Source organism: Diabrotica virgifera, chromosome 7, assembly GCF_917563875.1.
Source record: "Diabrotica virgifera virgifera chromosome 7, PGI_DIABVI_V3a".
Classification (NCBI taxonomy): Eukaryota; Metazoa; Arthropoda; class Insecta; order Coleoptera; family Chrysomelidae; genus Diabrotica; species Diabrotica virgifera.
In genome coordinates, this window is record NC_065449.1 from 251,934,691 (window position 1) to 251,948,813 (window position 14,123).

A 14,123-nucleotide genomic window follows, 5' to 3' on the forward strand; every position below is an offset into this window, starting at 1 on the left:
GCAGGAATAATAAAATTGTGAACGTTGAAGTCATCAATAATTTGTGATAATATGTTGACCACAGTACTAGCTTCTACTCGTGAAGATCTGCAAACATTACTGATAGCGTCGTTGAGAGCTGTAAGGAAGCAGGCCTAGATCAAAACATATGGAAATCCAAAATACTCGTAATAAGTAAACAACAGAATATAAATAGTCTATATGTGTAACTAGTACCAAACTTAAGCAAGTTGGTCAAATATGTAACGAGGTCGTTGCGTTGTTGCTCCACGTAACTAAATCAGTCGAAGAAAAGAGTTCGCTTTTTAAGGCATTTTTATTTGGAATCAAAACATATAAAAGATTGGATCATTAGCCTTAATTACTCGTTAATTTCGTTAATAAAATATATTTATAATCTACGCATCGAGCTTTCTGTTCGGGCCGATGTGACGATATTTTGTACATGAATGAATTATTTTGACGATCGCGTGAAATAGGAATTGCTTATTTTAGTACGACATGAATGTATAAGGAAAGGGAAGAAAAGGAATCTTGCTCAGCTCGCCAGATAAAAAGACGGGATATTAGGGGTATACGATCACCGCTCGTATAAGGATAGGTAAAAGGATAGGTAAGAGGAAAACTATCGGATTCGCTCAGATCGCCAAAACGACAGCGGAAAATGGTCGGGAAATACTACCTACATAAACTCACCTCTTATACCTCGCTGTTGTTTATTATTCTTCGATCAACGCTCCAAGAATAGTAATCAACTAGGCTTTTCGATCCGACTTTTATATCATCCAAGACGGTACAAAAACACGTTTAACTTAATTCATTGGCGTACTCTAGATGATAAAATTATATTATCGTCACAAATTGTTTACCTTTGATATCAGATAAATGGTAACGCAGGGAGTCAAGGTGAAATTAGATCTAGAATATAGCATGCCAGGGCCGCCTTTAGAAGGATGTCCAAGGTATTGTATAACAGAGACCTAATATTGGCATTGTGGATTCGCCTACTTCGCTGCTACGTGTTCTTGGTCTTCCTTTATGGTGTGAAGTCTTGGACTGTGAATAAAATTGATCTAAGTCGCATAGAGGCTTTCAAAATATTGTAGTATAGAAGAATTTTAAAAGTTTCTTAAATGGAGAAGATTGGAAACTCCACACACTAGAACATCTCAGCAAGACTACTGAGATTATAAAAAAACGTCAAGAAGAGAAAGCTGGAGTATTTAGGATATGTAATGAGAGGTCCCAAATATAGGTTGCTACAAAAGACACGGTCCAGGACGAAGAAATACTTCATGGCTGAAGAACTTGCGAGATTGGTATGGGATTGATACAAATATGCCATTAAGAACTAGTTTAGTTCTGTTATTTATAAATATTCAATTGTAGCTCCTGTCATTTCCTTGTTTGATCCAATACGAAGTCTGGCAATTCAGTTTGAAAACTGTCAGTATAACATCTTTATTCAGAAATATCTTACAATTTTTAATTTTGTTCGTTCAATATACTCTTCTTTCTGACACCTACACCCATAGGCGTAACCAGGATGATCCTAAGTGGAGGGGGGTTACAACTACTGGATGGTATCCGAGGGGTATGATGTTAAGTGTATGGAGCTCAAAGTCCATCCCAATGGGGGTGGTTATAACCCCCAAAACCCCCACCCCTGGTTACGCCTATGACCTACACCGCTGGATGTAAACTTTCCACTGTACTGCAGTTCATCTTCTGACAGGATATATACGTCCTCTAATGATACCTACCTGGTTCTTTTCAAACAGGACTTGATTTTTGGGAACAAATGGAAGTCATATAGGGTTAAATCTGACGAATAGAGTGGGTGCTTCATTATTGTAACCTCGTTTTTGCGTTTGTTGTCGTGATGGAGGCTCCAGGAGTTTTCTTTCCACATTTCAGACCACTTTTTGAGAATATGTTTTCGGAGTATTTGTAAAACCTTTAAACAGTAGTATGTATTGATCAACTCTTTGATTTTGCGGTACTCATTCCATGTCAACTACATATCCTACCTTATATACCGAGTAGCGAATAGGAATAGAATAAGTAGTAGAGTTTTAGATATATTTAGCAAGAACTGTGCTTCTTCTTTTTTTGTTGCATTGCATGCTTTTTAGTAACAGCACCACCTACGCGTTTTATTTTCTTTATTAAATGTTTAATAGAACTATAGAGGACGTGACCAATTTTTTACACATGAATTACTGAACATTTTTTAAATGAAAAGTACCTACAAAGAATGTGGGATGAGTATTTTTTCTGTCGATTTTAGTGCTGTATTTTACGTTGAAGATGACTGGATGTTATAAGGAGTTCTCTATGTTTTTGCCACAAGACACCTAACCACCTAACCACAAAAAGTGGTCAGTAATTCCCGTGTAAAATTATTTGGTACATCCTGTATCTTCGATGTTAAATTAAAACTGAATATACCAATTTAAAACAAATAATAATATAATAAATAATTGTTGTAGTGGTAGTTACCAATATATAGCATAATAATTAATTTTGATTTTTATTGCATTTTGTATGAGTTGCGACGGAATTAAAAATGACCTTTAAATAAAATACAGTAGTACATTTGTCGTTTTTTTCTGTAAAGGAATAAATGATATTATTTTATGACGCAGTATTAAATTAGTTTAATGTAAATTTATAAATTTATATTGACCTGCGGGTTTTATTAATTTAATTAAAAATGGTTATGCATTTTAATACACTGTATGTATAACATAAATGTTTAATAACCAATCAGTAATTATAATGTACGATTTTTCTATACACTCTAATTTTGGGCTACAAAATTTGGAGAAAGGTTATACAGTGTAGACGATAGGATAACTATGACAATAGTCATAGCAGTGATTATCCAAAAAAATACGTGGATTGAACTCAAATTATTTAAAACAAGAAGATACAACAATAACCCTATAAGATGGCTATCTACAAGAGATGTGTCAAATTGGCTGTCATGTATGTGCTATACATTCAGAGAATGACAGAAAACAATATTAATAAATTGTTTTCGTTCGTGACGTTCACAGTAGGTGACACCTTTGTACGCTTACCATTTGAGTGGGAGACTGTATTTTTTGTATTATATTCAGCTCCGCATCTGATGAGGTTGGAAACGGAAATGACGTCATACCGCGGTTTTGTTTACCATTTCAAACGCAGAGACTGACAGATCAGGTGCCTACGATATATCCTTTCTTAAATGCATATAAAAAGTCTCCATTAAATGAATTAAATTGTGGTTAAACTTTAGAGAACCATTTCTCCGTTTAGGCATAAATTATAGCGCTTTTTTATTCCTTTTCGGAAAAACTGTCATCTTACTTATTTTATCAAACTTTTAATATCACTTTATAATATTTGAACACATATTTTCTACTTTATTTTTTTATATCAGCACTTAAGTTTAAAATTTTCGTATGTTTATACATACGAAATGATGTAGGAAGCATCTTTACCAGAATTGAATCAGACTCAAAAAAAGCCAAGGAAGTTTTTGTTTTTCGGGCTATTTAGAGGTTTCTTTTTCGATAGTTTAATGATAGATCATATTTTAGCCAAATAATTTTGCCTATAAATATTTACGAATGCTGAATAAAAGAAGACAAGGGGAGGTCTAAAATTGGCACCTGACTACCTGCCTATTCAGCGCGGCAAAATTAAAATGAAAACTTGGCCCCGATATTCAGTCAGTAGTAAAACTAATACAAAAGAATTCATTGTAAAACGAAATCAAGAGACGTCCTCTATTTCAGTTCGTTCAGAAAGTGTCATAAACACCCTTCGATGGTGAAAGTTCCCAACCTCCTATATCAATTTTTGGATATTTTGTTCTGTTGCCCTTTACCCTTAAATTAAAGAGAAATATGTATTTTTACAGTTTACAAGCTCCTATGTCGTTATTTCATATCTATGGCCATATATAAGCCAATTAATGAAATAACGACATAGGAGCTTGTAAACAGTAAAAATATATATTTTCTTTAATTTAGGGTAACAAAACAAAATAGCCAAAAATTGACATAATAGGTTGGGAACTTTTACCATCGCCTTACTAGTTTCACTCTCATTAGAGATCTTCAGAGGGTGTCTATATGAGAATCTCTGAATGAACTGAAACAAACCAAGCCTCCTAATACCGAATTACAACAAAATAACTCGATGATATGAATGCCGTAGAGACATATGCTTAAAACAATTCGAAGTTTTAACTAATTTTATACCTCCCCGTTTCATTCGCTTGGTTTGCAAGTAATAGAAACCACGAAGGCGTAACCAGCAACTTGTCTCGTTAGAGGTTTTACTTCTCTAGAAATAAACTTCGAATTATATTATTAATTTTTCAATTTCTAGCTACGTTTAGCTAGACAATAGGGACGCAACGACGCCCACGCAAAAAACAAAAATTTAAGATTTTGTTACATAAAAAATTTTCTCCTATCTAAATTTACAATCGAGATTCAGTAGAAATAAACAAACCAAGACACGTTAAATGCTACTAGGAGCACTCCCAAATCATAATATACAATGTATAAACTTTGGAAATCATGATTTGGGATTTACAATGTATATACATTGTAAATTAATATTCGGGAGTGATCTTGGTAGCATTTAACGTGTCTTTGTTTGTTTATTTCTACTGCATCTTGATTGTAAATTTAGTATATATAAATTATCCAATTCAAAACAGATTTCACCTGGACCAAATAGCAAAGTGGACTTTTTATATAAAGACAATTGACACATATTAACAATAGAAACTTCTAAAGACCGAACAATCTGTAAATCAATAACCATTGAATAAAAAAAAACGGATTAACTTGAATTTTATGTAACCGAAAACTGTTCAGTTCTGGTTGAAAGTATTTTCCCCAACGTATATGCTTATTTCCCCAACTTTATACTGTACTTATCCATTATCCATGCATGTAAGTTTTGTCTCAATCTTGCCTCTTCTCTAAACTAAATAGTTCAACAATGGCTGCTACAGCATTTATAGAAAAAATTTCAGCTTTCATGATTTATTTGCAAATTTTCTATTGGTTACTATTATGTAATGAATACTTTTGTACCATTTGAAAATTATTTAGGCAATCATATTTTTAACGAATTAATTGGCTTAATGTGACAAGAAAAATGGTTATTTTGGTTTTTTTTCGGAGGAGATACATAGTGATGGGAGGATGGAATGTATTTTAATGATTGTTTGTTAAATCCCTGTAAAAGATTGTTCAGTATCGTTTTTCATAAACAAAATAATACAGAACACAATATGTACAAGAAGTAATTCAGATTTTTTTATATTTCATTCCTACTATATCTTAGTAAAACACATAAAGATTTGTAGTCTTAATTGATCTTAATATAATTCTTTCCACCTACATATCTCTTGTTCTCTCATATCTCTCTTGTTTTCGTATTCGTACCGAATAGCGTAAAAATGTTAGTTTGATTTTCAGTTTTATTGCTCTTCGTTTTATATTTGTGTTAATTTCGACAAAAATATATTAATATAGTGGTTATAATATAACTATTAACCAAAAATGGGTAAAACTTCAAAATGCCCTTGTGTCAGTTAAAAAAGACCACTTAGGTGCAGGTCAATAAATTAAAGAAGAACAAGAAAAAGAAAAGACCACTTGGAGATTAAAGAAAACCTTGGATGACAGAAATTTCTACTGTCAAAATTTCTAAAAAGCCTTGAATGACTTGGACTTATGGCAGAACGAAGTCAACAAAACACCTGAATAAATACAGAGAAATTCAGAAAAACATCAGAAATAAAATTCGAGAGGTAAAAGAGAGGTGGTTCTCCGACAGATGCAAGGAAATAGAAGATCTGAATAAAAAGCATGATAGTATGAAGTTATGTACCATAAAAAACACTAAAGAGCGCAAAGCTACTGAACCAGATGATGTGCCCATCGCATTATTAAAACTGATTGATGAAGATGTTGTTTATGTAACGGGCGAACTCTTTAATTTAATTTATCAGATTGCCATAATACCCAGACAATTGGCTGCAATCCACCTTTGTAGCAATGTCCAAAAAGTCAAGTGCAACAACTTACTCAGATCACAGAACAACAGCTTTAATAAGTCACACACCTAAAACATTTTTGCTATGGTATGGGCACAACAGATGCTTTGTTTGGCTTGAATATTCTGGCCTAAAGATGCATGGACGTGAAGACTTTGAAAAGACATTTGATAAAGTTCAACATAAAAAGCTTGTAGATTTGTTAAGAAGAATAAATATTGACAATCGTGAAATGAAAATTATATCTTATCTATGTTGGAATTAAACTGCCATTGTAAGAGTTGACAATCGGAACACTCGAGATATCTATTCTATAACTTCAACTTTTATCAAGAACTTAAATAGTCCAACTGATTTTTATTTCTGTATCTCCTTTTTTCCCAAGAAACTGTCATATCTCAGAATTAAATAGATTTTCATATATATCTTACTTAAAGGACTGTCTGCACTATTAAACTTTTATTAACAAAAATGCTTTAGTGTTAGATGCAACAAACGTTATCTTGTTTAGATGCAACAAATATTTTGGGAACTAGGTTTGAAGTATAAAGCTAAGTTTTAACCTTTCATTGATTCTTTTCCTTGGCATACTTCTCTATTTTTGTTGTAATTTTTCTTCCTCTTTGTACTATTTTACTCTTCCTGTATTGTATTATTACAAAAACTATTTTATACTCTTAGAGATTTTTACATTTAATCAAAATTGAGCGCATATGTCACTAGCCGTAACGTTTAGCCATTACCAAGATTTAATACAAAGCATACATGTGAATGGGTAAGTACGGGAACAGCTAGAACTATTTTGATCTAGTTGTTTTGCTTTTCATTCTTGACATGGCAGCTGTTGGACCATGTCCTCTTCAATCCCGCCCTTTGGATCTACACGCCCGCCACCGTTCAGACCAGACTTTACTCCTATTTGGCGACGGAGTTCTTGTCGGACACGCAGATCTACTCCAACGTAAGGAGAGTGTCTACGGTGCTGCAGACAGTGCACACTCTCAAGTACTACTACTGGGTGGTCAATCCGAGGTCGAAGAGTGGAATCTCGCCGAAAGGATTAGGTAAGAATCCAAATACTGTATTTCTTAAGTCTCATCATCATCATCTTCATCACCAACAGCTATTACATCCATCATCTGAGGTAAGCCTCCCTTAGGTGTGTCCATTCATATCTGTTTTCTGCGCTTGATGTCATGAGTCCATCTTGTTTGAGATCTGCCTCTACTTCTTTTTCCTTGTTTGAGGTCGCCATTCGAGAATTCGCTTTGTCCAACGGTTGTCTTCCATTGTTTCTATGTGTCCTGCCCAGTTAGATTTTAACATGGCAATCTTCTGGATCACATCTGTCATTTCTTAAGTCTATTTTATTGCGTTTACTAGATTTTTTTAAGAATTGTTGCAATATTTTCTCCACCTTTCTCCGTCCTCTAAAGATCTGAAATTTAATATTACCACCAACAAATTTTAATCTTCCTACTTTACTTTTTCGAGTCTGGATCCGACTATAGTTTTTCTGCCCAGTATCGGGCTACATCTACACCCTTTGTATTTACGAGCAATAAATAATTGAGGGTGCACTGTGATGGTCAAAGTCTGCATACTCTCAGGTGCTCCACATTCTGTATTTCCTCACATTCACAAAGTGCGTCAGTATCAGTCTTTAGAGCCCATAGATAAGAGAAGGAATGAGTATAGGAAGAAGAGTGTCATGGTTGAAGAATTTAAGGAACTGGTTTAAATCCAGTTCCATAGAACTCTTCAGAGTAGCAGTAGATAGAGTAGATATCTTCTTAAAGAAGAAGATCCCATTTAAAGAGGTTCTGTTTTACAGCTACAACGCTGGTGCGTATACGGTTGAATGTTCGCCAGGTTCTCCAGTCCCGGTTCATTCCATTAGGTGGTTCTTGTTGTAGGGGGAACAGTTCGGGTGGTTCGAGGCTGACGTTTCTCATAAACCTTTTCTTTGATTTAATCCGGCTGGTTCCTGGCGGTTCGTCAAATTCGTATAATTGATGCCTTTCATCTAAAGTTTGTCTGAACATCTCCACATATTACGAGACACATCTACGGTCTTCTGGTGATGCGAAATCAGATGCCCAGTGCGGTAGGAATAGAGGGGTAGATTTCATACAGCCAGTAGTTATTCTACATGTTTCATTTAAGGCAGTGGAGACTTGTTGGGTGTGTCTAGATCTACCCCACACGGGGCAGGCATATTTCCCTGCTGAGAAACACAAGTCCTCAGCTATTGACTTCAGGTATTGACCTCAGCTATTGACCTCAACTATTGACTATATAAGACGTGTGGGTTTGCACTCCATTTGCTTCCACCAAGTTTCTTGAGAATGTTGTTTCTCGTTGTAATCGTTTGTCTTTTACTCTGACAGTGAAATTTATATTATGTTAATGACCGGTTTAGTATGATTCCAAGATATTTGGGTCTGTCGGTATGTTCCCAGTGTTGCCCCTCCCAAGATACATTCAGTTGTACGTGCGCCAAATGGTTGTTGAGATGTAATGCACATACTTGGTTTTTATTAGGGTTTGGTTTTAATGAGTATTTTTTTTGTTTTATATGTTTCTTGAGTGTTTTATTAGTATTTACTTCTATATTTACGAGTTATTAAATTTTTTAGATGGTCCAAGACCAGCGCAGAAAGATATCCTCGCCATACGTTCCTACATCCTTCTGTTTCTCAAACAACTCATCATGGTCGGCAACGGAGTGAAGGACGACGAGCTACAGAGCATCCTCAACTACCTCACCACGATCCACGAAGACGAGAACCTCCACGACGTGCTTCAAATGCTCATTTCGTTGATGTCAGAACATCCTTCGTCCATGGTGCCCGCTTTCGACACCAAGTGCGGCGTCAGGACCATCTTTAAACTGTTGGCTTCCGAGAGCCAGTTGATTCGTCTGCAGGCTCTGAAGCTGCTAGGGTTTTTCCTGAGTCGTAGCACGCATAAAAGGAAATACGATGTTATGAGTCCTTATAATCTGTACACTCTGTTAGCAGAAAGGTAAGTGAATTGTATTTTTGATGCTTCTGTTCATATTTTCTTTCTAAACGAATCTTGAAGATGACATTTTGGTTACTATTGGGATTGGGCATACACGAGTGGATTTAGACCGTACTGTTGGTTATTCTTTTATATAATTCTTTCTGGAGTGATATCTTCTTGTCTTGGGTTAGAATATAAGACGAATATAGTCAAAATAATTTAAATAATCTGGTAATCAGATTAACTGGATAGTGTCCTTCGGCACATCTTGAATAAAAGGGAGCCTTCATCCAAACTGAGACACAAAAGGGGGCTCCATAATAGGACGATAGGAACCTTATTAGCCTTATTAGTGTAAAAATTTCCTCCAGCGTGGACACTGAAGAAAATTGACGTGAGGAGACTGGAGGCATTCGAGATGTGGATGTACCGAAGATCTCATGGGTAGATAGAATAACCAACGTATAAGTAATGAGACGTATGCATAAAGAAAGAGAAGTACTTCTAACAATTAAGAGAAAAAACTTGAGATATGTGGGACATGTGATGAAAAGAGATAAATATCTAATACTCCAGGTCATTATGCAAGGAACAATACAGAGAAAAAGATCTATCGGAAGGAGACGTAACTCATGGCTGAAGAACCTTAACGGAATGGTTATTATAACAACGAATTATTTAGAGCCGCGGTCTCAAAAGTAAAAATTGCTCTGATGATTGCCAACATTCGAAGCGAAGACGGTACCTAGAGAAGACGTCCTTCAAATTAGGATAAAAGTGCATAATCAAATGTGCGAAGAAATAATCGAGCACGGCACATGAAGAAGAAGAAGAAATAAAAGATACCAATATAAAGAAACAAAAGAATATAAAAAAGGTCTCATCCCAATGGATGTCGGGAACATACGTAGTTGTCTTTCACATATTGATGCAAAACGGAAAATAAAAAGAATTGAAAGGTGTGACTTTTTGTAGAAAAATAACGGGATATTTTTCGGTACTTTTATCGCAAAACGATCTATAATAACTTTAGAGGGATTATGCGGGTAGCTGAACGGTTGTTTCTAGATTATGGATGGTATATTTATATACTTATATACTTCCGATCACATTGAGAGAAAACCTAGGACTTACGAAGTCCAATTGCTTCTTGATTATTGCTTTGCTGTGAATGTTTCATCGTTTTACCGTATTGATTTTTACTAATATTTTTTGTAGGTTACTTCTGAACGAGGATACTTTATCTTTACCAACATATAATGTACTTTATGAAATAATGACGGAACACATCAGTCAGCAAATACTGTACACCCGACATCCCGAACCTGAGTCGCATTTTAGACTTGAAAATCCAAGTAAGTGCATTGTTTATGAACATTTTTTAAACTTTTATGAAACCAGAAGTATTAAGTACACATGAAGTGATGAAAAATCACATATATTACGTTATAAACTGTGAAATAAAACATAAAAACCAGGTATTATCTTAAGTTGTTAGTTAAAATTCCATTGGCTACTAAATGCAGTCTTTATTCTTCACCAAAAAAAAAACTCTCATACATCTCTACAGCTCGTATGTAGGAACCGTGTCATACGCCATCTCAAGATATATAAATAGGAGGTGTAGCTTCCTTTCCTTGTCGCTGTATTTCTCTATCAACTGTCTCAAAGGAAACAAGGCATCCATTGTCCTTCTTCTTGACATAAACCCAAATTGTTCTTCTCTATATTAGAGAAGAACAATTGTAGTCTCTATATTATAGAAGAAATATATATCCAAGATATATCCCTCTATCGTTATCACAGTCCTGAATGTCCCCTTTATCTTCATACAGTGATACCACCACGTTCTCCCTCCGTGCATTAGGCATCCTTTCTTCCTCATATCTTCTACGTAATCAAGGACACTTCAAAATTCTTCCTTTTCCTTTTCTTCACACCGCAGCCCTAGCCCCTAAACTGTTTTCTGTATTCCTTCTCTCCATGGTTTTGGCAAGATGCGCGGATCCACGGATGCCCTTCCTGGCACAAACACTCCTTTATCCGGGCCTGGAACCGGCACTGGTAGTTACTGAACTACTAATTCCACCTCTAATCACTACCAGAGGCGTTTATTTCACTCTTACTAATTCAAATATGTAAATGTTTTTTAGTGATCCTCAAAGTTGTGGCTACTCTCGTCCGACAGTCGAAGCAAACAGAACAACTACTAGACGTAAAGAAACTATTTTTATCCGACATGACGCTGTTGTGTAATAACAACAGAGAAAACAGACGAACAGTATTGCAGATGTCGGTGTGGCAAGAATGGTTGATAGCAATGGCATACATCCACCCTAAGAATACAGAGGAGCAAAAACTTTCCGATATGGTTTATTCACTGTTTAGGATGCTTCTTCACCATGCGATTAAGTATGAGTACGGAGGATGGAGAGTGTGGGTGGATACACTAGCTATTGTTCATTCTAAGGTAAGTGATCAATACATATTCATAATTGCGGTGGGAAGTACCGACCAGTTATAATCTAAAACCGGTTTTTTGCTCCGCAATAATCGGTTTTCCGGCTGTTTTTTGTCCCGTTTATAACCGGTTTCTATTTAAAGTAATACCGGGTGAAATCCGGATAAGTTATTTCTGTAAAAAATATTGAATTCAGAGTAAAATGGCTGGCGATGAATAAATTTTAAGCTGGCTAGTTCTTTCAATATCAGCGTATCGATAAATCTTTCGGTATCGATATTCTTTCGATAATATCGATAATATTGATATCGAGTCGAATGGAGTATCGCAATCTAAAGTGCAATGTTAATGTAATATTGTAACATATAGGGCTTTTCAACGCTTCTCATTTGTTTTGGGCTTCTATCGTATGACGTATATTAAAATTGTACACGAATTATACAACATATGTCAGAAACCCGAAACAAATAGGAAGCGTTGAAAAGCCCTATTGGGTATTGGCTATTGATTAAAAAAATCAAAGACCGGTTTTTTTGAGTACTTAATCGGTTTTTTGACCGGTTATAACCTCCAGGTTAAACCGTAAGAAAAAAGAAGAATGTGTGTGTACTTTGTACGCTCGTAAGAACTTATACTTCTATTATATGATTTCAATGAAATAAATATACTTTTATTTGTATTTTATTTAAATATTATACTAATTTTAATACTTACCATTTACAAAAAATTTTTATTAAATCAATACCTAAAATTAAAAAAAAAAAGAAGGAATATGAATTGTCCAGATTTGAACGCGGGACCTCTCGATCTCTAGTTGAATGCTCTATCAATAAGCTACCACGGCTTTGTTTACATCACTTCTCGGACATAATTACAATCATGGTGACAAATTAATCAAGTGAAGTATAAAAATAAAAATGTTTTAATAATACTTATTATCTTACTCTCCCGAGCCAGACAAATCCAAAGACACAAAAATTATAATAAATATATTTACTAAAAACAGTAATACTTATATTCTTTCCAAACCTTTATTGCACTAATACATACACAACTTCAAAGATTTAGCAAAGTATATAGACGGAGAGTATATTGATATATACATATATTCAATATTAATTAATATATATATATATATATATATATATATATATATATATATATATATATATATATATATATTAATCAATGTTAATATAATCAATATTAATCAATATTAATTAATATATATATATATATATTCAATATATGCAATTGAAAATACTGATTTTGAGTTCATACAAATCAAAAATTTTATATAATATAAAAAATAATTTGTCTAAAGTGGAAGTAGTATTTATATGGGCAAAAGGGCATGCCGGTATACTGGGTAATGAGAAAGTGGATGAGTTGGCCAAAGATGCAATAAGAAAAGGTGAGATACTAACTCACATCTTATCGACAGATGCAATAAATGCCGTCAAAGTTAGAATAAATAAAATATGGAAAAAAGAATGGAAAAATATTACAAGCATGTCAAAAACCTGCCATACATATAACCTGCCAAAGCAAGATATTTCTACTATCGTCAGATTAAAAACTCGACACGGGAAATATGAGGCACATCTGTACAAATTAGGAATAATTAATTCATCAGTCTGTTTTTGTGATAATGTTTCGATTAGAGATTTAAACCATATTTTCTTGGAATGCAAAATTAACGAGAGACATATAAATCAATTATATTACAATTTACGACAAACACAAGTTCATTTTCCAATTAGTATAGAATATCTACTAAGTTGTCATAAAATGGAAATATTTAAATTACTCATAAACTACTTCAAAGAAACAAATATAATCATTTAAGTGAAATACGTATAAATATAACAAAACTAATAAATTGAGGTAAAAATAAAATAAAAATCTGTGGCTAACGGACTCGCATCCAAGCCGTTTTTTCACACACACGCACACATAGACGGAGAGTAAATATATTCTTTGGATGTAGCAACGAATGAATTAACTCCATACTGTCTGTGTGCGCATGCGCCCAGGATAATAAAAATTCACTCCCAATCACGCCTAAAGAAGTATAACTTCAAAAACAATATAACCGAAAACCGGTGTTTTGTCAACAATCGCCATCTCTAATTTAGAATGGCGAAGAATTGCGAGTTCAAAAAAGGTAAATTTTCGCTTTTTTCATTTAACGGCTAAAAGTGAAGCATTTTACAGAAATTTGAAAATAAGGTTATATAAAAAAAGAATGTGTGTGTACTTTATACGAACTGAAGAAGTTATACTTCTATTATATGATTTCAACGAAATCAATATACTTTAAACAGTTTATTTATATTTTATTTAAATATTAAACTAATTTTAATACTTATTACTTTCCAAAAATTTTTATGAAAACAATACCTACCAAAAATTAAAAAAATAAAAGAATAAAACTCACGCAAACACATTGAAACATGAAACAAAGAAATTAATTCTGAACAATTGTTGAGAAAATTTTAACTAAATACGTATTTTCTGAAAAAAAAAATATAATAAATATACTTACAATCATAAAATGTATAAAAAAATTTAAAAAAA

General features: G+C 33.9%; 1 protein-coding gene across 2 annotated transcripts in view; it reads left to right on the plus strand.

The window, feature by feature from the left end:
* Positions 1-14,123, plus strand: part of LOC126888405 (neurobeachin) — a 2,163,879-nt gene that overhangs the window by 1,629,238 nt on the left and 520,518 nt on the right. For both annotated transcript variants that reach the window (XM_050656648.1, XM_050656649.1), the window contains 4 exons: positions 6,915-7,137; positions 8,713-9,100; positions 10,301-10,437; positions 11,236-11,552. In XM_050656648.1, coding sequence (XP_050512605.1) covers positions 6,915-7,137; positions 8,713-9,100; positions 10,301-10,437; positions 11,236-11,552 — 1,065 coding nt within the window. The remainder of the gene's footprint in view (positions 1-6,914; positions 7,138-8,712; positions 9,101-10,300; positions 10,438-11,235; positions 11,553-14,123) is intronic.